Below are 25466 nucleotides of genomic sequence, written 5' to 3' on the forward strand. Positions count from 1 at the left end.
TATATCAAAATGTTCGCAATAAGATTTTAGGAAAAATCACCAAATTTGGTTGAAAGGCGGATAAAGGACGAAGGAGTGGCAAATGAAAATCTGGTAGGGGGCACAATGTGCCCCCCCCCCCCCCTTGGGCTTTATAGGGTTAAGGTGTATAACAACCAACGTTACGAGATACTTTAATCAGAAATGTAACGAAACATGAGCATTCAATTTCATATTTTCATTTAGAAATATTCCGAAAAATTGTCCTTATATAATATGCCATCCACCGTGATACTCAAATGTTGTATTACATTTTTATGTGAAAATGAATAAAATTTGTCTTCTTTACTTTGAGTGATAATCTATTCCTCTTAAACCATGTAAATAATTTTGGTTATTCAGTGTTTACGATAGATTTTCTTAGAAGATGAAAATCAGAACTGGAACAGAAAACATTAATATTGGTGTCATCGGCAAACAGAATATTGCAGTGACGAAGAGATGAGATTCATGAAATATCCACCAGAAAATAGTAGCGGTTCCAATATGGATCCTCTTGGGACGCCACAATACAGGTATATAGGTATATATATACTTCTGAGTTGACAGATTCATAGACATATTGCTTTCTATTTGATAATAATCTTTTGAACCATTCTAGTGGAATGCCATGAACTCCATAACACCGTAATCTGCTCATAAGGAGAGAGTGTGGTCATAGAGTGGCGAATAGGCCCTATGCCTTTGCCTATAGGTCCATAACACACCGATGACATGTTTGTTCAGCTGAGGCAGTCGACACTGTATACACTTGGGGTAATGTCATTTCTGTAAATCAATGAAATTTCCTGAAACCATTGGTCTTGGTTCAGTATATCATTTCGTATAAAAGCAGACACACCGACACACACCACACGCACACACACACACACACACACACACTCTCAAACACAAGTCTGTTATAAACAAGCCTTTCTATGACCTTAGAAAGACATGGAAAGAACATGAAGAATAGAGATATGGTAGTTCGAGACGAGAGAGGAGTCATCTTTCTTTATATCCGGAACAAATCAAATGACGTTCACAGTATTTGTGTTTGTATTTCTTCATATGCCCCCATGAGGAGCCGTGTTTGAAATAAAATTCATTGTCATTGTTCAGTGAGCGTCTTTGTTATTGTCATTTGACTAAGGTAGGGCAGCTCTATGTGTTGGGGTGTACATCACACGGTGCAGTGAATACGATACGAAGTAGGCCTACATTGTATAGCGAGCGGACGGCCCTCGACGTGTACGATATCGCGTGGCGTATTATATAGGGAGTGAGATCGAAAAGGTCACCTTGCTTTTTAAACCAAAGACGCTGGTCCCTATGTATAATGGCTCCGAATGTTCACAGTGAAATCGTGCGTGTTTTCCTGTTACTGGTGGCTGCTTGTCTTGAGCAGGAACTGTCAGCTGCGTGAGTTTGCTATATACGTGTACCATATTACATGAAGGCCTATATAGTTCTTCTCATGATTTTCTGTATGCTAATTATTTACCATCATAATTATGCCATTCCAGATCACATACATTGTAGGGCTATTCTCTCCCGAACCTGACTCCTCATAAGTTCCTCATTAATTTCATGTAGCAAGTCGAATCATGATGTAGCTTCCGAGTACATAATATTAGTATGAGTCAAGTGAATAACTAGGATGAACGCAGCTATAGTGCTCAATACCGTTGAATGTTGTATCAGGGTGGTGGAAGAGTCTCTACCACCTCCCTGGTTGTATTATATCAGTACGCTCCTATATGGAAGACTCTCCCCAGAGTACAATATATACTAACAGTTAAAGGGATCGTACAGTTTTGGTTGAGACCTAACTTTAGGTTTCTCACATTTCTTGGTGAGATAATGAGAAACCTCTTATGAAATATGAAAGAGCTTGTAATTCTATGAGGAATTCAATGTTTATTTGATGAAAATTGGTTTTGAAATGGCTGAGATATCCAAAAAAGAGGGATTCTAATAAAGTGTGGGACCCACACTTTACTACGATTGCTTTGTTTTACTTTGTTTTTAAATGTTTCAGTCATTCCAAACCCGATTTTCATCAAATAAACTTTGAATTCCTCTTAAAATGATTTGTTCTGTACTATATCATAAGTGTTTTCTTGGTATCTCGTAAAAAGTTAAAAGCCCAATTCTCATCTCCACCAATACTGTACTATCCCTTTAAGGATAAGGCCTATAGCCTACAGCTACAGTGTATACAGGGAGAGCGGGGAGAAGTGGGACATTATTTCAAGTTCGCCGATTTTCTTCTTATATCTTTTTTTTTTATAGAAATATAGATGATTACATTTCCTTTCGGGCTTGCATGAAGGTTCATATGGTAGCTTGGAGCCAGGGGTGGCACGTATATGTTCTCAATTTTCTGCAGTTAATGAACAGAAAAAACCAAGTTGGGGGAAGAAGTTGACCCACCCGTGGGTAAAGTGGGACAACAGCGAGGGAGAAATGGGACAGTGGGGGGTAAAGTGGGACATCCTATAGGTAAATGTCAAAGTTGGAAGGCGTACACGGACCATTGGTAATGAAAACAGTCAAACATGCTTTAAAATGATATTTATTTCAACAAAACAAGTTTGAACAACATGTTTGAAAATCTGAACTGCTTTTGTTTCCTGAACAAACTAGGCCCAGTCATGCCAGTAGTTGATAAATATAAACTTAGGCCTGCTGTATCTCCATTATCTTTATTGGTCTTTGCATTTTCTTTTCAGAGTACATCAACTGTGAATTTGGGTAATAAATATTGTTTGATTCAACTTTCATCTTAATATGTCTGTTTGTTTTGTATGAATTCCAAATACACTCAGCAAAAAAAGAAAGTAAACACTTTTTCAAGTATATATTTCTCATGGAACATTTTGCTAAAAGTTTTTGTATTATATACCATATTAAAGGTACTTTAATTGGCTATCAACCTGGTAGGTCGATAAAAAGACTAAGTGAAACTTTACGCATGAGTGAACATGTTTGTTTTTCTCTTCCAGGTCACAAAAGTAAAAATTGGCGGTGGCCCGGTGGCCCGGGGCCACCAAAAATGAAAGCCGGGCCACCAAATTTAAAAAAAGGGCACTCAGCATAACTTGCAAGTTCCCTCCCCATGACTCTTGTTAGTCATACTAATTATTTGACAGAAACATGCAAGTTATGCAGAGTGGAGAGGAAGGTGCATTCCAATGTCTTCAGTACTTTAGCAATGATTGACAGATGCTGTCATCTCAAGAATATCAATATTGATTGGTTTGGGAGGATTTTTTTTGTGGGCTCTGAAGAAAAATAGAAGAAAAAAATCGTTAAAAATATCTGGAATGTTTCTAGATATTTGTTTTACCGCAAAAGTGATGTTGAGGGTATCATAAATCAACACTAATCAACATGCATTTGGATTTCAGGGCCCCTTTAAAGAGATATAAGCGTGGAATGCCGTTCCACTTCGTTTTGGCTGTTCGTGAGAGATTGCAATTATAAGTTTCTTAGAAGAATGAATAACGGGTAACGCAAGCTCTTTTGCATCTGCAGTTCTAAATACGACCACAGAATCCTCTGTCATGATGCCCACCACTATGCGGCCTGACTTCCCCATACGTTTGGTAGGAGGGGCATCGGACAGCGAAGGTCGGGTCGAGATCTTCTACGACAACCAGTGGGGGACGGTGTGCGACGATGGGTGGACGAACGTCGAAGCGAGAGTGGTCTGCCGACAACTCGGATACAACACCTTCTCCACTGCGGTGAGGGGCGCTTTTTACGGCCAGGGTCGAGGTCCCATTTTTCTCGACGATGTGAACTGCTTTGGATGGGAATCATCTCTTTCGGAGTGTTCGTCAAATGACATCTACGATCACAACTGTGGCCACAACGAGGACGCTGGTGTTATGTGTCAATACAAGGGTGAGAGAAGCACTCCAGTCACCCCCCCCCCCAAAAAAAAAAAAAAAACAAAACAAAACAAAACAAAACAAAACAACAACAACAACAACAACAACAACCACAAAAACAAAACAAAACAAAACAAAAATATCAAACAGGCACACACACCCCACATAATCCATATCTTTTACTATTCTACAAACATGCTCCTTCTTCCTCACATGCACACATTCTCACATACACACACCACGAAAATTGGACCAACAAGCTAATGTTACGGGTTTTAAAAATTTTACTTAGTTTCAGTAATGGCAAAATATAATAATTTAACCACACACGCCAGCTTGGAGTGATAACGATGTCGTCACTTTCAGAAACCCTCAACGATTTGCATTCGAAAGTCATGTTTGGTCGATTACTGCATGACAAAGTGCAACCCCTCCCCTGTGAGTTAGCAGGCCTAGATAATTTTTTATTGCAAGACTATAAAGAGAAGCGTCTTATTTTTGTGGATTTCATGCTTTTAAAAAGAAGAAAATTCAGTGAATGTTTGCATACAGGTGATAGATTTTGATGAATCCTCTGCCGTCCTGCGATTGTCTGATTTTACCTTGAACTTTGACATCGTGTAGAACTGGAATTCAAAATATTGATTTTGGTAGAAGCAACTAACGTCTATAATACATGTAATTCCCCCTTTTCTTCGTTTATACCTTTCCACAACTATTCATGGGGCTGAGACATTACTAGTATTTTGCATGTGAGAAAACTAAAATAAGTTTTAACATAGCTTTTCATGCCACTTTATCGTTTGTTTTGTTCATGTGCTACTCAGATTATACTGATAAAGGGCGCGTGATCGGAACGCTGGTGTTCGTAGGTGTATCGTCACTCATTATCATCATCATCGGATGTGTTGCGGTGGCCCGTACGGTTAGAAAGAGCCCGGGATCCAACAGGTCATCCGCAGTCACATCAGCCTCTAGCACGGCTCCAGCCTTTCCATACCAGAATTTAGCAGAGTCAGCTCCAGCACAGCAGTCGGTCTAGCTGAAATGAATGACAGCCTAAGGCCTGATATCCTCCGGTAGCGCTCTTCACGAATGTAGGGATATCGTGATTGGCTGAAAGCCCACGACCGGTCTTGGATATTCCACATGTCAAATCTCTACGACTGGAACTAAATCCCGCCAATCACTATACAACTCGTGAACGACTCGTGAACGACTATACGACCTTATGACCTTGAGACAAGGTCGTACGACCTGGCAACGCACACATACGACCTCACCTCTATACAACTATAATAGTCTTACGACCGTTCTGGCTTCGTGGAAATTCAACATGTCAAATTTCTGCGACTGGCACTAACACCCAGTCGTACGAATGGAATCTGGCAAGACTGGTGACGTCACACTTCCGGTCTTAAGGTCGTACGACCGGTCGGATCGTATAATGTGCGGCGGGCTTTTGAAGGGGCAGATCTTATAGCCCAAACTGTATTAAACCCGCCGCACACATACGACGATCCGACGTCGGAAGTGTGACGTCACCAGTCTTGCCAGATTCCATTTTATGATTCGTACGACTGGGTGTTAGTGCCAGTCGTAGAGATTCATTTGACATGTTGAATTTTCACGACCGGTCGTAGACTTACAGCCAATCACGATACAGTATTATGCAAAGAGTAGAAGCGCACGCAATGCGCACTGCGTGCGCTTCTATTTTCATTGGTATCCTATTGTTAAAGCCATAACGGTCGTAAGACTATAGTTGTAAGGTCAGGTCGTTCATAGTGTGCGTTGGCAGGTCGTACGACTGGGTCCATGGAGGCATACCTCTTCCCAGTCGCACGACTGGAAACTGGGTAGGCTGGTGACGTCACACTTCCGGTCTTTCCCCTTGACAATCGCTGTTATGCCGCCGTCGTGCTAATTCGGTATTTGCAACACCAATGGACAAGCCCATTTAGACTTCTATCCCTTTGATGTACTATAGGCCCTACAGAGAGCAGCTGGTGACATGATTATGAGCACTGACAGCGCCTACGTGGAATTTAATCCAGAATCATATGATTAATGCAGAATTGGTATCTTGAACTTCCATTTACACTGGCGGTCTAACATCGCGATTTTACTAACTTCACGATGTTCACTATAATTATGTGAAGTAACATACTGTTGTACATACGAAGACTTTATAAAGGAATGGATGATGTTTCATATTGAATTCTTTGAAAGCAGACTTGTATATAAATAAATATGTAATTTCTTTTGAGAGTTAAATTTGATACTGTATGAAATTCGAGATGATAATTTCCGCGAACACTCCTTCTCAATGAATAGCTACATCACTGAAAATGTAAATTGTTAAAGTGTTTCAATTTTATTAAATTTTCTTTTAACTGCTGGTCAGTTTAATTTTCTGGGTAATGGAGTTCAACTGAATTTTGAACTGCACATTTTCGATTAAAGTCAAATTTCAGTTTCACATTTCAAATAATTGCTGCAATTCTCATATCGTGGTCCTTATTCTATACGGTATCTCTAAATAACATTTGTACCTACATGTATATACACTTGTGCCTTATACAAACATGAATGACATTTAATGCGGACTGAACATTAGAAATATATCCCTATCCCACTGAAACTCTCTTTGATCGCCCTCAAAAAAGGAACATTTTGACGAGAAGATAAGATTCACATGTTGAATACAACTACAGTACTTAACCATATAAAATTACACTTTTATTGACAAGCCAATCATCACTAATACCTAACAAAAAATAAATAAAAATAAAAATTAAAAAAAAACTTCACTCTGAAATAAGTGCTAAATCCAAGACATTTATTTTGGTGATAGAATTGTTGGCAAAATGGCACCATAAGTATGGAATAACTTCCCCATCTGAATTAGATGTATTACAGATTCTGATAAATTCAAATCTGTGTTAAAAACATCTTTTTGATGATTGTTAGTTATATGTGAATAAGAGAAGAATGAAATGTTTTTTTCATGTGTAAAAATGACTATCATAATGGTATTGTGCGTTCTCACCATTATCATTATCATTATTATCACTTTTATCACTATTATTAATTACTGCTATTTTTATTATTGTTATCAATGTTATTAATCATTATTATTATTATTATTATCATTATCATTATTATTATTATTATTATTAGCATCATATTTTATTTATCATATGAAATTGGTAGCATTCCGCAAGACGCTCTGAAGAGAGCTGGCATACGTAAAACATCTGAAGCGGTTTCCTATTGCAATGAGATGAAGACAGATACATATGATCCTCTCACAAGTTTCCTATTGACCTTCACACAAACCTTGAACAAATTCTTCTTTGACATGAAATCAAAAGGCAACAGTTGTGTCGTTTGCAGAAGACCAAAAACGTTATTTTCGTGATATTCTGGTACACAGACCAGAATAGGCTAATATGGGAGAATAATGAGATGCCGACGTAACCAACCGACCTTTCATAACTTGTATATCAGTGTTGCGGTAAATATCACTACATTGTACAATGTATTTTATGAAAGCATGCATAATATAGGCAACTACATGTTTCTTTACCAGGTTACAGCTCGCTATTCCGAAGGTTAGTTATTCCGAATTTCATTTTTGGATTAACGAATCTCCGGAATAACGAACCTTCGGAATAACGCCACAAGTTCGGATTAACGAACCTCTAGGTATAGGGAATTTGTGTGTTTCGGATTAACGAACCTTCGGAATAACGAACTTTCGGAATAGCGAACCTTCGGAATAACGAACAGCATCCTCTTTTCTAAATAGCCTAGATGCCAAGTGACGGAACTTTAACACTGTTTTGTTTATTCTTATTGACATAATGTAAAGGTGGAAATAGCCCTACAGCTTTGATATATTGCAGTTTAACTGCATGAGCTGGCATCGCATTATCGTACAAAAAATATTGGACGTTGACAGAAAAGGACATACAGTCCACTCACGTTATAACGAACACGATCATAACGAAATTCTGGTTACAACGAAATGAAAATTCAGTCCGCAACATTAACCTAGCTCTAAGTATGCTTTTTCATTGTTTATATGTTCGGTTAAAACGAAATTTCGATAATCATGACAACGAAATAAAAACGCCGGTCACGAGGACTTCGTGATAACGGGAGTCCACTGTACTATATGGCTCTATATCTGTGTTTATTATTTACTCCTCTTATGTAATCAAGCCTGCGTTAGCGATCATTCTATCTACAACAACTACCTGAAGCATTGCATGACAGTCTGTAAACAGTTTGCACATGTAAATCAATATACATATATATATATATATATAGAGAGAGAGAGAGAGAGAGAGAGAGAGAGAGACAGAGAGACACAGAGAGAGAGAGAGAGAGGGAGGGAGAGAGAGAGAGAGAGAGACGATGAAGACAAACAAGTTGACATATCATTAGAGTCCAACTTCATTTTTGTAAACCAAATTTTCGACCCTTGCACGGATCTTCCTCAGGGTAACAGTGACCACTGTTAGGCCTACCCTGAGGAAGATCCGTGCAAGGGTCGAAAATTTGGTTTACAAATAAATGAAGTTAGAATCTAATGCATTATGTCAACTTGTTTGTCTTCATCGTCTTCATGCTCTTATTCCAAAACGCGGATAATAATACCATATTATATATATATATATATATATATATATATATATGTATATATATATATACAATGTGTGTATTCACAAGTATCCAAACGAGTACCGGTTTCAGAAGCCACATAGATAAGTTCCAGTAACATTTTCTAGATTATAGGCCTAATAATCATAATCATAATCACTATGATGATGATAATAGTAATAATGATAACAATAATAATAATAATAATAATAATAATAATGATGATAATAATAATTATTATTATTATTATCATTATTGTTGTTATTTTAAGGCGCAAAATAAGCCAATGCTTCTCTATGCGCTGTACAATAACATACAAAATACAAAGAAACAAAATAGCAAGTAGCCCCTATAGGGTAACAATCAACAAAATAAATACGATATGTTATTAACATAGTAGTCCGGTGTTGTTGTTCTTGTTGTTATTGTTGTTGTTGCTTTTGACCCAGATATTGTTACGTATATGTTTTTGTTTGTTTGTTTTTTGTTGTCGCAGTAATCGTGTTCTACCTGGGTATTGAACTTGATAAAAGCTTAGTTGCCACCTTAGGCAACCTAGCGGCTAGCGCATGATAGCATAATCATGTAATTAGAACAATCAGTATGTTATTCATTAATTTCAATCCAACAGAGCACGAAAACACGTTTTTCCAAGAAAGTTTTTGTGTCGGGAAATCCAGCTTTGTACTAACAAAAGTTTTCAAAATGTCATCAGAGCATAATTGTATATTCCACCCAAGTACACAGATGGTACACTATCAGTACCATATTCCACGCACATATTAAGTACAATATCTTTATTTCAATTTGTACGTGTTAAAAAGGAAAGCAAAACCCAACATTTTGTAGATATATGCATAATAAAATGATAATATAGGGAGATGTCCACAGAATTGGATTTGGAAGCATTTTACATCTCCGCTCCCTGGCGGCACTGGCAATCCGCACGTGTGTACCGCAGAACTCTGTGTAAGAGTTCTGTGGTGTGTGCTCGGACGTGTATGGTACGTGCGACGTACGTGCATGCGTGGTCCCGTGTGTGCATTTATACGTGCGGCATTCCGTGAACCAAAGAGGCGCCCTTTTATTTATCTTTGCCGTGAACTGTGTGAGTGTGAGTTCGACATGGAAAGCGAGGAAAACGAAGTTGTACGGCTGTCTGTCTCTCATGGTATGGCTATGATTGTGATAGTTAGATGATATATCAATACTTGTGAATATTTTTTCTCTTCACTAGACTCTACCTTGGCCAACTTTTTAGTTTTCAGAGTTAATAACAAAGACTGCGAGCTACTTGTAGTCCCATCTATAGGAATTTTTGTGGGGCATACACTTAACTCCGGATGATTATCAGATTTTTACGTATGAACAACTGTAAATTGATTACACTTAGTGCAAAATTTCAGAATTTGTAGAGATTGGGGTGAGGAATAAGGGTGTTTGGGGTGTTTCAAAATTTATAACAAACCACAATGAACAAGGGTGGTGACGATGGCAGCATAGGCGCCTAGGAAGCAAAATTTAGCCCGACCAGACGCTGAGTGTTACTAAAATTTACTTAGCATACGCGGTGCGAATATACAGCGAGTGAGCGACGACTGCATGGTGCAACTGGGCTGTGTATAGTTACCTAGGAAGTAGATAGGCCGAGGAATTCTGCTCTGTTTATTACTAAATTTATTAATTAGCGTCTGCGTCTAAGTTGGGTTCTATTTTACAACCAATTTAACAACAGTGTGCGATTATTAACAATTAACACTTAGGATGTCTGATAACAGATGTACAATCCTTATTTGAATATGAATTGTCCTAGACTCCTACAAATTTTTTATTACTGCTACTTGTACCAGGGCTGCCAACGCTGGAAACTAGTTGAGAGTGAGACTCCCATAGGCCAATGCTATAATTTAGGAGTACAAATGAGTGAGATCAATAGAAATGCATGCAAATGAAATAAAGTTTTAGAGTGAGAAAGGACCAAAATGTGTGAGTCTCACGCTCAATGTGCTATGGGATGTGATCGCAGGAACACACGTCTCTCTGGTGCTCCCAAAAATTTTTATATTTTCTCACTATTTACATGTTTCAAGTCACTAATTTGAGTAAACCTCATTGAAAATATTAATGACTGGCCACCTAGACTTATTCTGAATGAAAATTTGTCATTCCTGGATGCATATTTTACAATCTTTTTCTTATGATTCGCGGGTATTCATCAAGACTTGTGCAGCCATCTTAAAAAAGCCAACCTGGCTCAGTCCCACATATGCAATTTCTATGTTTGCATGAGACATGGCATGACAGAACGAAACTTCCAAGACAGAATGCGGTGATGTATACAGTATATGAATTATTGTTATCGACGTGATTTTGTTTATGACAAGCCATCTGGAATTATTTAGTTGTTTGATAAACAGACTTTGCTAGATGCATGCTGTCTACAAAACCGAACTTCCAAGATAAAAAATGTGGTGATGACTGAGACTTTTGAATGTGGTACGTGATACTGCGATAGTGATCAGTGATCACGTTGATATTTGGATGATGCAAAGGTTACAAACTCTGGAAGCATCGCTCACACCTACCAACCGCAATCTAAGCGTGCAGGCCTTAAAACCAAGACTCGTCGTCGGAGTAATATTTTTTGTTAGAAGAGTTTCAGATCTTGATTTTCACTGACGTGATAAATTGCTGTTTGATATTTCGTGGATTCCGCAAGCTTATTTTTTCATTGCTTTGTGGTGATAGTGCATTCATTAGTAGCCCATACAACGTTTCTCGATACCCTTTACGCGTTATTAAGACGAATCATGTTCAACTCTCAGGTACTAGCTGGGCTCCTCTTTATGCCCATTGTCATGACGAACATTATGAACCATGAGCAACTCGTTACCCCAAACTCGAGTGAGACAGAAGGGAAAACTTTAGACTTCGACCCTGATCTACGTCATCCAGCTGTTTGTTTCTCGAAAAGAAGTCTTCACATAACTTACAAATTTCTCCAAGCCTCATGGATGACATCTATGTCAAGCCTTACCCATTCTAGATTTAGACCTGAACCCAACAAGAACTCTGTGTTAATGTATCTTGCAGTACTTTTAATCATTCAATCTCATGACACGGAAATCAACCCAGGCCCACGCACTCCTAAATTCCCATGCGGAGTCTGCAAGAAAGCCGTCCGCTGGTCAAAAACAAGGACAGCAGTTGCTTGTGACAAATGCGATACTTGGTACCACACAGACTGCATGGGAATGACATCAGAATCTTACGAGAGGGTCAACAAATCCAACGTTACCTGGATATGCATGGTCTGCGACAGCCCTAACCATTCACTTTCTCTTCTCGACTCGTACATCAGTGAATCTGACAATAACTTCCAAGCGTTACTAGATGAAGGAGATTCACCTGCTAATCGTACAGATGCCAGTACGTCATTACCTTGTAATGACTCAGACCTACCAGCCACTCCACCCTCCATCTCGAGCAACACCACACAGGCTTCTCCAAACTCAGAGATCAACCCTGGACCTCCTGTACACCAATCCTCTCCAGTGATCAAAAAAGGCAGAAGAAGAAAGAATGTTGCAAAGCCATTGAAGGTCCTCTCAGTCAACCTGCAAAGCTTGAGCGCCAAAAGAGAAGCCTTTTGGGAAGCAGTTGATGCAAGTCAACCCGATGTCATTGTTGCAAATGAAACTTGGCTGAAGCCTTCGCTACTTAATGCCGAAATGATGCCGCCAGGTTATAACCCACCCATCAGAAAAGATCGTCCCGATGGATATGGAGGTGTACTGCTTGCCACCAAAAAGGATTTAATCGACTGTAAGATTCAAATTGTCAATGACTGTGAACTTGTTGCATCCAAAATACAAGTTTATGGTCAGCAACCGCTCATCATCATCTCTGTTTACCGACCACCAAAAAATGACTTAACCTATGCACAAACAATGTGCGAGTCTATCCGACAAGTGGTTCTTAGTAACCCTTCTGCTGTAGTGTGGGTCAGCGGAGACCTGAATCTTCCTGATATCAACTGGAACTCATCATCAATAATTGGTCACCAGTACACAAGCGTCATCAACAATCAATTTTTGTCCACTTTCAGTGATATTGGATTGACTCAGATTGTCAATTTTCCAACAAGGAATGATAAGACTCTAGATGTGTTCCTCACAAACAGGCCTGCTCTTGTAAGCAAATGTGTGCCCATTCCAGGAGGAAGCGACCATGACATGGTTCTAACACTATCTGATGTCCGTGCCAAAAGGCAGAAACCAATCCGCCGTAACATCTTCTTGTGGAAGAAGGCTGACATGGACAAAATCAAGTCAGAAACTAGAACCTTTTGCGACAACTACTTGGAGGCAAATACAGTCAGAACAGACATTGATAATCTTTGGAGTCAGATATCGACTGAACTGCACAGGATCATCAACACTATGGTCCCCTCCAAACTATCATCAGCACGTTATAGTCAACCATGGATAAACCAAAATCTTAAGTCACTCTCCAGAAGGAAAGGGCGAGCCTACAAGAAGGCTCGTAGGTCAAAGAAGATTAAGGACTGGACTCGCTACAAAAACCTCAAAAAACTAATGCAACGCGAATGCAGATCTGCATACCACACTTACATCAGTGACATGCTATGCGAAGAGGAAGGCAAGCCAAAGAAATTTTGGTCATACATCAAAAGCAGAAGGTGCGAAAACTCTGGAGTTGCTCCTCTAATGAAAGATGGCTTTCTTCAGACTGAACCTGCTGCAAAAGCCAACCTGCTGAATGAACAATTTACATCAGTTTTCACCCAGGAGACCACATCTGACCTGCCAGACCTTGGAGAGAGCCCACATCCAACAGTTCCTGTCTTTTCTGTTGACAAGGAAGGGGTAAGGAAGCTTCTAAGCAAACTCAAGCCCCACTCTGCCAGTGGTCCAGACGGTCTACCAGCCTATCTCCTCAAAGAAGTGGCAGATGAACTATCCCCTGCTATGACACTCCTCTTCAATGCCACACTCCACCAAGGAAAGATCCCGCAAGAATGGAAATCAGCATATGTCACACCAATCTATAAAAAGGGGGACAAACACAGACCGGAAAATTATAGGCCCATATCTCTGACATCTATCATCTGTAAAGTTGTTGAACATATAATACACAGCCAGATTATCTGCCACCTTGATAACCACAAGCTTCTTTCTGATTGCCAGTTTGGCTTTAGGAAGAAACGTTCGTGTGAGTCACAGCTCTTGGTAACTGTTCACGATCTTGCCACTGGACTTAAAGATAAAAAACAGATGGATGCCATCCTGCTCGACTTCTCCAAAGCTTTTGATCGAGTACCACATGAGCGCCTTCTTCAAAAGCTTCATTTCTACGGAATCAGGGGACAGATCCTACATTGGATCAGGGACTTCCTCACAGGGCGTACACAGCAGGTCATACTAGAAGGGACTAAAAGCAACATCACACATGTAACATCTGGTGTTCCTCAAGGCACTGTCCTTGGACCCTTGCTCTTTCTGGTGTTCATCAATGACCTCCCAGAGTGTGTCTCTTCAAATATCCGCCTGTATGCTGACGATGCCCTGTTATACCGTACAATTGACTCACCTACAGACATTGACATTCTTCACAGAGATCTTGCTAACATACAGGAATGGGAGAGGAAGTGGCAAATGACCTTCAACACGGAGAAGTGTGAAGTGTTCAGGATATCAAACAAAAGGAAGAACATCGTAGGAGATATCCAGTACTCAATCCATGGAAAAGCACTCCGCACTGTTGATGAAGCGAAATATCTCGGAGTCACACTTCATCGCAATCTTAGCTGGAAACCACACATACAAAATATCTGTAAGAAGAGTAATAGTACACTTGGTTTTCTTCAGCGCAATCTGAGGAGGTGTCCGTCCAACATCAAGGAACAAGCTTATAAGACATATGTCCGCCCAACGCTTGAATACTCCTCCTCAGTTTGGGATCCCCACACCAAAGAACTCATATCTGATATAGAAATGGTCCAACGACGTGCAGCAAGATTTGTGACGGCTGACTACAACCAACAAAGTAGCGTGGCTCTAATGTTACACAATCTTCACTGGCAGTCTCTACAGGAGCGTCGTGCGCACAACAAGGCCATCATATTATACAAGATCATCAACGGCCTTATTGCTATCCCTGCTTCCCCACCATATCTGTATCATTCATCAGACCTGACCAGAGGCCACCACACCCAACTCCGGCAACATCACTGCAGAATCCTCTCTTATCAACACAGTTTCTTCCCAAGTGTTGTTTGCATCTGGAACGGCCTTCCCACAGCTGTGGTTTCAGCTCCGTCTCTCGAGACCTTTCGGAGCAGTTTGAAACCACTTACACTCCGATAACCCTCATACTAAGGAGGTTTTTTTTACTTGCACCATTAACTTTATCTTGCACCAGATGTTATGTTTGTTCCTGTAGTCACACCTATAGCACCCAGTACGACAATACTCTTTGAGAGTGATGTACTTATTGGAAGAAGAAGAAGAGAGTTGGCAGCCCTGTGGTACGCGTACTGGTAATATTAATATAATAGTAAATAGTGGCCATAAATTTTCATGATTTTGTAGAAAAGTGTGGATTAGGCCTAGGTCATAGGTAGGTCCACTAATAACCCTATATATCAAAATTAAAAGGGCGGCAGTGTACTGTTGACACTGGGTTTCGCAAATTTCGTTTAGGGCCTAGGATGTGTTTTGTTGATAGGGTCTAGATGTCTAGGCCTTTGTTGCAGTGTGTTGCAATATTTACATTTTTTTTTAATAGTTTTATTGAATATGCTATTTAGTTAATGATGACTTTCAGACCTTTATAGTCGCAGAAGTCTACCCAAGGCTGTAATTCTTTATTTCCCTGATAGGCCCATTCTCAGTAAAAGTGTGCAAATACGGAATTTTGGTGTCGCCGACATTCCATGACCGTTTGCGGTTCCCTGAAACCTATTAGATACTATTTAAATGTTTATAATATATCACGAGGACATTATTTGTTAAAAATAAACACGATCAAATGCGGTTGTCTGCCTTTTTGTATAAAATTTTGCTGTTAAACTTCGTTAAGACCCCCAAAAACGCAGTGTCGCCGGCTATTTTAGAATTATGTTTTATTGCTCCTCTCCGTCCACAAACACACTTTCCAAATATCATTTGCATTGACGATAAGCAAATCATATGTGCTAACCACAATACTCGAAAAGTTCCAAAATTTTTATTGACTTCTTTTTTATAGCCTTTTGAAACCTGTCGCCAAATTCACCGCCAGATACGTTACCGGTTTCTTTAGTGTTACAGCATTGCGAAAATAACAAGACTATGCACTGACCCTGAGTATATGAAACCCTGAGGATATACTTCATACATTGCAAGTACTTAGATTTTTTGTGCAGCAGCTTTTTTTTTAGAATACGGTACAATGTTTGAAATATCGGTTTTCTACATTTTTATTTGGACAGATACGTTACATACATTTCACACCACCCACTGCGACAGATATTGCAATGTCAGACAAATTGTATATTATACGCTGCTCCTCGGAATGACGCATCGATTCAACATTAAAGTTTAGTACAAGTGAGAAATATTCGGTAGATATCGCTCTCATAATATCATGATCGACCATATACGTTACCACAGATACGTTACCGCAGATACGTGACCGAATTTTGTTCATTAGTCTTGTGCTTCCAGGGGATCAAATCTTGTCAAAATTCATCCCTTCACATTACATGCTTCGTTTTGTTGGACCTCAGGATTACATTCTTACACCAAAAGGACAGGAAGTTGAAAAAGAGCAGCACTTCCACATGATTTTTCTTTCTGCGTCAGTGTCTCACAACTTAATGCCAAGTTTTCCGACAGATACGTTACCACATAATCAAAATGCTGAAAAAGAATTGTACATGTTTTGACAAACAAATCTTTGTGTGTTCACAAATTCCAAAGTTCTAATCTATAAAACCCAGCCACTTTCATATTCTATGCAACAACTTTTAACATTTATTTTACAAGACGAAGCTATGATTCAGCATAGCAGTTTTTTGCTTTTCAGATTTAGCAGATACGTTACGTATTATTCAGGGCACCCACGGTGACAAATAATGTTATGTAAAACAAAGTGTTCATAAAACAATTCTGCATAGAATGACGCTTCTATGAAAAATTAAAGTTATGTTCAAATGAAGAATATTCAGTAGATATTGCTCTGTAACTTCACCGACGGATTCATTTACGGTACGCCAGATACGTTACCTAACTTTGAAAGAGTAAAAAGTAGTTATGAAAAGCTTCCGAGAAAAGTTTCAGTGTTCTGTTGCATATTTATTCTAGTGTTTTTCAACATATGAAAAACTACTCAAGATTCATTGATAAGTTGAACAATTATTTATTCATTTTCATTAAAAGGGGTGAGCCAAATACGTTACCATAGATAAAACAACTTTTTAGTATATCGAGTTCATAGAGACTGTACCTACTTCCTTCTAAGTGCCTGCAAAAATATATTTTTTAAACCTTGTTTGCATTATCCATCAAAACTTAATGAATATTTATAGTCAGATGGATAAATACATTCAAACGTAAGATGAGAATATTCTGTGAATGAAGAACTCAGCTCTCATATTTAGGGCTCTTTTCCACTACATTTCATAGTTGAACTATTACGTACAATGTTTAAAATTGTTAATTTGGGCTTACATCATTCATTTTTACATCAATTCATAAAGTAAATAACTAAACAGGTGATATTTATTAATTCATACACAACTAAAATTATTAGTTATATTTTACCAGATACGTTACCAAAGGCAATTCGATGTTTTTCAATAGTTATTTCCCCAGGAAAGCAATTCATATTTGTTTCCTGTGCAAATTCCAGATCGGATCGTTCCCTTTGCATGATTTGTGGCATTCAGAACTTTATTTGTTGGTGAAATTTGTTAAAAATACAAAGTGAATCTTAAGGTTATATTTTATTTCAGCAAAAAACATATTTCAACCTACCACACAGAAATAATTTCTACCAACTAGCAAGGGATGACAACGTCTTTACCTCTTGAAAAATCCCAATATCTTTAGGGGGGACAGATGTCTTTTCCTGAACAGAAATTGGATCAAAACAGTAAATTTAATTCACAGTTAGGAGTCCATTACAACATGTAAATTTGCGGTAACGTATCTGATTGGTGATCAAAAATCATATATGATGCTCTATTTCAATTCAATTTTACTCAATGAATGGCCATCATTTAGAATGTTCCACTTTTTGTTTCGTATTTGACCGGTTTTGAAGTTACCAAAAACACATCTTTGAATGTATTACTTTGTGGTCGATTTTTCGGTTTTACTCACGTGGAATTGAACACTTAATCTGAGAATGGCCCGATATTGTTTGTTTACGTGTTTGTTTGTTTTTTTGTTTTTATTTTCTTTATACAATCCCCAAGCTCACCCTTGTGCTCAACATTTTTATAGGGCCAGACAAATACAATGTGGAGCTGCCATTAACAACTGTGGTGAGACAATTATCCCAGAGACTGGAAGAGCTCACGGGAGTGCCCACGGGAGGACAAAAGTTGATTCACAGGGGTAAGACGGAAAAGCCACATAGGGTGTGATGATACCTTCAAATGGATGACCTTATAGCTTAAAAACTGGTTAGTGTACTATATACATTTGTTTTACAAACCCTTGTACAATGTACTACCAAGTAAAATCAAAACAAAACATTCGTTTTTTTAGGAGACCTTCAGATGATTTTTAGACTTTTACATTTGAACAGCTGTAAATTAGGTGAGTACAGAGTTTCAGAATTGATAGTGATTGGGATGAGAAATTAGAATGTTTCCAAAATTTGTAACAAATTACAATGAACAAGAATGATCACATGGCAGCCTCATCATAAGAATGCATGAGTTGGGGCTCAAGGAAACAGAACAAAAGAAGAAGGCATGCCTAGATTCTACACAGGTGAACTTGTCAAGCAAGCGGTATTGTAATGATATTACACTGCTACATTTCTGAGGCTCCTATATTTGTCACCAACACTGTTTGGTGTAATTTGTTTACGATTTTTCAAAATATTGATTTCTCTGCTCAAGGACCACAATAAATTCCACAAATCTACGCGTGGAGTGGTCAATTTATGTACTACATAATGCCAAAATTATGAAAATTATAGTGAATGCCGCTTTAAGAGAGGTAATGTATTTTGAGAATAGCCTTTTGCCATGATAGGACATCTTGCTTTTCATTATTGATTAAGGATAATTGTCTATATGTGATGTCATCTTATAAATCTGATTCCCTGTAAGTGTATATATATGTTGATGATTAGATTGCCAAACAAAATTATAAAAAAAATCACTGAGAAACAGTACTCCAGATCCTTCATTGTAAATCATGGATCTTTTAAAGTTGTGACGTTGAGCTGAATTCATTGAGAGGGTTTTTGTTTGTTTGTTTGTTGCTTTTTTTTTCTTTTTGCATGGAATCGATGATTTTTGTACTCCTTTCTTCCAAGGTAAACATTTGCAGGATCCAGAGCAGACACTGAAGGCCGCTGGGCTGAAGCAGGGGAGTAGGCTGATGCTTATTGGCAAAAAAGTAAGCAGGAATAACAAATCATCACTGGGGGACAAGACCTCGTATCTACAAAATGACAAATGTTCTTAAGAGCAAAAAAACATGGCAGCCAAAGCTTTATAAATATCAAATGGGATAGCCTCTCCTTTGACATGCCATGGTAGCTTCATTTGGGGGATTAAAAACAGCTAGGATTTGGGTGGGACATCACTTTATTTTTATTTATTTATTTTTTTTTATAATTGATTGTCTCCCCATTGATACAAAAAAGTCATTTTCCCAAATATTTGAGATACAAGGTCTTGTCTCCCCAGCGACAAAATACTGTAAAACGAGAAATTTTCGCGTGCATTTTAATTTCGCGAATTTCGCGAGCGCCAAAATTCGCGAAATTAAAATGCACGCGAAAGTTTTTGTCTACACTACATGCATTGAACGCCAGTGGCAATTCGCGAAAATTTCATGCCGCGAAAAAGGCTGTCGGCTCCAATTCGCAAAAATTTCATGCCGCGAATATATCATGTTTTACAGTAGCAGTATGGTCCAGTTGTGATTTCTGGCACAAGTATCATGCACAGATTTTGCTACAACATCCTTTAAAGAATAAGGCACAAAATAGTGGCCGACATTGGAAGTCCACGCAGTGACAAATATGATGTGCCCTGCATTCTTATACGTTGACATACTACCATCTCAGGATTTTCTATTTTTCCCCCTTTCTTCATTCAGCATGCTCCAGTTTCAAGTTTTGGACCACTCTGATGAATTATATTTGTATGGTTGGCCAGTGGTGTAAAATGTTCAATGGAAGAAGAGACAACAACTGCAATTTTTAACTGTCCAGTTCATAAATCAAGTCATTCAATATGTCCTTTTTTAAGCCTTCCACTCTATGCAATGTATTTCAGAATGTATGTCAGAATATGATTGTAATCCTATGTGTTTTGCTTTCAGAGGAAGATCTTGATTGTGATCTTTTTTGTTGTTGCGTTTTTTTAAATCAAACTGCTAATGCTTCTGTGTTCGTTTATGGAGAGTGTTATGTGATATGATTGCATCTAGTATTAGATTTGTGTGTGTTTGTGTGCAATATTTGCATCAAGTCACATTTATCATCCAAAACAGACCAATCCAGAGGAAGATGAGAACTACAAGGCGATCGTTGAGGTGGAGAAGAAGTCGGAAGCTGTCACCAAGCGGCAGACAGAGATCAAAGAGGAGGTGGATGGTGTTCAGCAGGTAAATATATCCTTTTTTTTCATTCCTATGCAGTTCTCAAATCCAAGTATAGCATATTTCTATCATAATGAACATGGATATAATGAAATTCTTGTTGCAATCAAGTAAAAATTGTGGTCCCAAAGTAGTGATCTTTATACTGTGCACTCCGAATATAGCGAACACAATTATAACAAAGTTCGGGTTACAATGATGTAAAAATTCAGACTGCAGCATTATCAGCTCTATATATGTTGTTAATTGTGTATGTGTTCAGTTAAAACAAGATGTCGCTATAACAAAAGAAACTACCGGTCCCGAGGACTTTGTTATAATGGGAGTCCACTGTATCCTTTTATACTTTGTTGTTCAGCTAAAATGAAAGAAAACTGCCGATCCCGAGGACTTTTTTACGGTGAGAGTCACCTGATTACACATTCCTGAAGAATCAAATATTTTGTATGATCTTACCCTTACATTTCTGTGAAGCTGGCACAGACAGTAGCATGTCTGCCTACCGATTAAAAAAGGCTTGGGTTTGAGACTCCAAAATGCAAATTGAATCATATTCTGTGTTACTACACTGTATGCCACGCCATTTACCAAGAGAGAAAACACTTTAACCCATTGGTAGAATATAAAATGAAGGTCCTGTAAGACGGCTCTGACATACATAGATCCCACTACTCACACTCTGAAGCGCAAGTTGCAACCGTATGAAATGGATGGTTCCCTTGTAAAATACATTATGACAGAGGTAAATGATAGCAGTTATCACCCAAGCCCAAAACTGCTGAGAAGGGGACTAATGTTCTCTATAAATGTGCATGTAAAGTCTAATTTGGCATTACAGTGGTCTCCTATTATTAACAGATATGGTTATAAAAAAATTCTTGTTACAACAAAGTAAGAGTTCACATCCAAATATTAACATCTATAATATCTTTATATATTTAACTGTTCAGCCACAATGAAAATAATGTCAGTATGATGAAAGAAAACCGCAGGTCCCCAGGGCTTCATTATAACAGGAGTCGTCTGCATTATAATTGCCTTTCCAAGCGTCACTTGACCAATTTGTTTGACTGTATCCATAAATGCAGGGCTACCTTCAGAAGGACCAGGAAAAAGAATCTTTATCAAGACTGGACAAGAGACTAGCTTCCTGCCACGAGGAGTATGTGAGGCTGATAGAAAGACTAGACTCTCTGGTAAGTGTGCACACACCTAAAGTGGGACTGGTATTGGTAGATAATTATCATTGAGACATGTTTTCTCTTTAGTGTTGCTTTGTTGTTTGGATTGTTTTTATTGAAAGAAGACTCAAGTTCTCCAAAAGAGATCAAGTACCCGGCATGTTTTCTGTTTGGTATGAAAAGTGACCCAATTTGTCAGACTTTAGCCCTGTATGCCTCCTTTTTTTTTTCAAATTTGGTGAGGCAGTATTGGGGGAGGGGTTTTACTAAAACTCTAACTAACCCTCTGTGTGCCTTGAGTGCTGATAGGCACAGGAAACCCCTTAGCACTGTGCACATTGTCCAGTGTCAGTGGCACAAAATATGTTAAAGGTTCTTATAGGTGGACAGCATGCCTTGGGGGGGGGGGGGGGGGGGAGGAGGGGGCACAAAATGAGACAAAAAAACTTTTTCAAGGAATCATGGCTAAAGTCCATATCAGTCCATTTCCAATTTGCAAATGGATCCTTTCAAATTATGAACCTTTACCAGCCACTTCAATAAACTGTCACCAACCACAGCTCACAAGTTAGTATTAATCCTTACTGTGCTTTCTCTGCTAATTGTGGGAACTATTATTGTCAGTGAAGAGAGATTATCTAATCCCACTAATCCCAATTGTGTCACCATGGTCTTCCTGTTACACTGAGGCAGATAGCTACATCCCAGCAGGCTTGGTACTGCACTGTAGTAATCTGCGAATTGCTGGGACTTGAAAAGCCCGAGTAAAGAACAGAAGAAAAAAAAGTTACAATCATAATCAAGTACACTGCTTTTTTTATGCCTCCGCCAACGAAGTGGCCGGAGGCATTATGTTTTCGGGTCGTCCGTACGTACGTACGTCCGTCCCGTTTTGTTTTTGTCGATATCTCAAGAACCGTGTGGTGGTTTTACATCAAACCTGGTATGAGGGTATATCCTGGGGGGATGATACTTTGTTTTGGATTTTAGGGTCACGGGGTCAAAGGTCAAAGGTCACAGCTTATTTTGTGAAAAAAAAGGTTGAAAATTCATGTTTTTCTCCATATCTCTTAAATGGTTCAAGGTATTTTCATGGAACTTAGTATATATGCTTGTTCCAAAGGGCAGTGATTATCTAGGGAAGTTGGGGGTCATGGTTCAAAAGTCAGGGGTCAAAGGTCAAGGTCAACTCCTCAAAATATCACTACTTTCCTTATATTTATGCAGTGCCTGAAGGTTTTTTTTTTTTTAAACTTGATGTATGCATGTATTACCCGATATATATTCTGTGGGAATTTTCTTGCCAAAAGGTCAAAAGGTCAAGTGAAAGTGTTGAATTGCACTTTTTCCTCCATATCTCAAAAGTAACTCAAGGTATCATCATGAAACTTACATATTTATGCATGTTCAACCTAACAGTGATTCTCTTTGGAACTGTGAGGTCAAAGGTCAAAGGCCAGTTTTAGATAATGCTATTTTCCCATTTGATACTGAAATTATACTTTTTCTCAATACCTTGAAAATTACTCAATGCATAAACTTATAAAAAGGTCAAAAGTCAAGTAAAAATCATCAGTTCCCCAAATACCTGCACTCTGACATTTTAATCATTCATCCAATTGAACCTAGTTCTAGGAAAGTGAACATTCTGCACATTTGTGGCAAACCTGTCATTTTAATATTTTGCCGTTTATGTGAAACTGTCATCACACATTGTCAGGACATTGTACTATAGACCTATTAGGAGAACCATGCATTATGGTGGAGGCATATCAGTCGCCGTAGCGATATATCTAGTTTAATGTTATTTATGCCATCTACTATGGTGCACTCTGTATGTTTAAAGGTATAATTTACCATTTGCAGATGAAACAAAAACCCAGCATTAGTGCTTTAAAATAGTTCTAAAATGTGAGTTGGAGATAAAAACAACCACTGTAAAAATTTGAATCCGTATAATCGATGTTAAGCGTTGTTCAACACAAAATGTGAACAATGGTTATAATAAAAATGTTTCCAGACTAAACCGTCAACAGTTATGGTTTATTGAGAAATACACTCATATCTTCGTTTGTTTTAGGCTTTATTGCACAAATTTGATATGGTAGGATATTTGCTGATACAACAGACCTACCTACACATCATATGCATGAAATGTGACATCCTGAACATTTTTTAAATCACTGATCCCAAAGGTAAGCAGGACCTTTAACTCTTTGCTCTTGACACAATGCATTTACTTAAATATTTAGTACACAGTGTGCCTACGTGTATCTTGTGCAATGTGGTCGGGGGGGGGGGGGGGGGCAAAAAGGGGCATGTGGTGATGTCAGTTACACTGTAACATCATATGTGAAAAATCATGCAAATGGACACATCATTGTCAGTTTTAGCTCATGAGCCGTTGAAATACATATCTAGTAGTCTTTTTTCTTCTTCTTCTCTTTTTGTGTTGTTGTCGTGACTGTTTTCAGGATATGAGCAGCAGTAACCAGGCGATTCGGGGGAAAAGGAAGAGCGTTATCGTGGCTATCCAGAAACACCTTGAGGTGAACGACGTAGTGGACGCCACGATAAAACGCCTGCAGGAGCCCAGTGGCAGTTGATGTCAGTGGACTTACGAAGCCCAAGTGAACTTTATCCGGTGTTAAATCAGGAAATCAGCTGATCACTGTACTGTTCACCCGTTGAGGATGAGCTGACTTTATAACACGCATGTCCCATAGACTGCTGCTGTCGGAGTATACTCCGAACTAGTCTTCAACGGGTTTAAGGAAAAGGAAAGTGCAGTGTTACCATGTTGTAAAGTGTAAAGTATTGATTAATTTTGTGTGTTAATCCCACTTGGAGACCAACTGATAACAACAATGGAGTGGAAGAAACAGACTCAATTTCATTGTATCTACTAGTTATTATGCTTTGTAAGATGGCCGCCCTTTTTCTTGACATCTCCCCTTGTTACTTTGTGGTTGGGAGTTGGGACAATGGAGCACTGTTTCAGCTCAAGCGTCTTTGGTGCTGCAAGCCCCATTAAAATATGTGCAAGGCAGTGTACAGAGCATTCCTGTTATAACGAACACGGTTATAACAAAATTCCGGTTATAATGAAGTAATAATTTGGACCGCAACCTTTTATGCTCTATGTTTTTATTGTTTATTTGTTTGGTTATAAAAGAATTTCGATATAATGAAAGAAAATTGCCAGTCCCGAGGATTTCATTGTAATGAGAGTCCACTGTATTGCTAAAGGTACTGTAAATGTACTTCAGTCTGTATCTAAAGTAGATATCTCATAGTCCACACATGTGTATAATCAAATTGCACAAAAATAACAAGAAATGCTTAGTAGGCCCTACAACTTGTAAAGTATTTCAAAGGGGCTCAGCCCCTCCCCCCCCCCCCCCTCCCACCCTTTTTTTTTAAACCCCGGAAGTGCATAAGTGGCACAAGAAAGAAATACACTGTAGATAGAAACGTTGGGGTGTGAGAGTGGTAAGGCTTTGTTTTTGTGCTGAAAATCTTTTTTGTTTGTTTGTTTTTTTTTTTTTTGCTTGTCAGCTGAAGAAACCAGGAAGTGGAACGAGAAGTTGCGCTGAAGGTCTTTTATTTTGGGGGCTGGGGATCCCTCTTCAATCTCCTTTTGAGGTATTGCAGCCTTGCGTCTGCTTGTAAGAGATTGTCCGATAGGCATGGATCTTCAGGCCTCCGTGGGAGACCCAGATGGATTTGTGTATTTGGGCTCTGGCTCGCTTGTCTTCGAGGGACTCTCCCACCTTGGTGTCAAGGATGGATCCCCCAAAGTCCATCTGCCAAAATCACACCACTTGCTGCTGAAGTAGCTC

At 38.8% G+C, this 25466-nt stretch overlaps 2 protein-coding genes across 2 annotated transcripts; both read left to right on the forward strand.

Annotated features, from left to right (window-relative positions):
* Window positions 1-3564: 3564 nt before the first annotated feature.
* On the forward strand, window positions 3565-6560 carry LOC139708038 (neurotrypsin-like). The gene is made up of 2 exons (XM_071620024.1): window positions 3565-3930; window positions 4745-6560. Exons 1-2 carry the CDS (start codon window positions 3588-3590, stop codon window positions 4957-4959), a joined length of 558 nt encoding a protein of 185 aa, XP_071476125.1. The 5' UTR covers window positions 3565-3587; the 3' UTR covers window positions 4960-6560.
* A 3142-nt stretch (window positions 6561-9702) lies between these two features.
* Window positions 9703-24696, forward strand: LOC139708036 (BAG family molecular chaperone regulator 1-like). Its single transcript, XM_071620023.1, has 6 exons — window positions 9703-9759; window positions 18101-18214; window positions 19149-19231; window positions 20336-20449; window positions 21532-21639; window positions 24099-24696. The coding sequence occupies exons 1-6, from the start codon at window positions 9714-9716 to the stop codon at window positions 24228-24230; spliced, it is 597 nt and encodes a 198-aa protein (XP_071476124.1). The 5' UTR covers window positions 9703-9713; the 3' UTR covers window positions 24231-24696.
* Window positions 24697-25466: the final 770 nt, after the last annotated feature.

The sequence above is a fragment of the Diadema antillarum genome, unplaced genomic scaffold (genome assembly GCF_040938485.1).
Source record: "Diadema antillarum isolate AM-2024a unplaced genomic scaffold, OU_Dant_1.0 seq00001294_RagTag, whole genome shotgun sequence".
Taxonomy (NCBI): Eukaryota; Metazoa; Echinodermata; class Echinoidea; order Diadematoida; family Diadematidae; genus Diadema; species Diadema antillarum.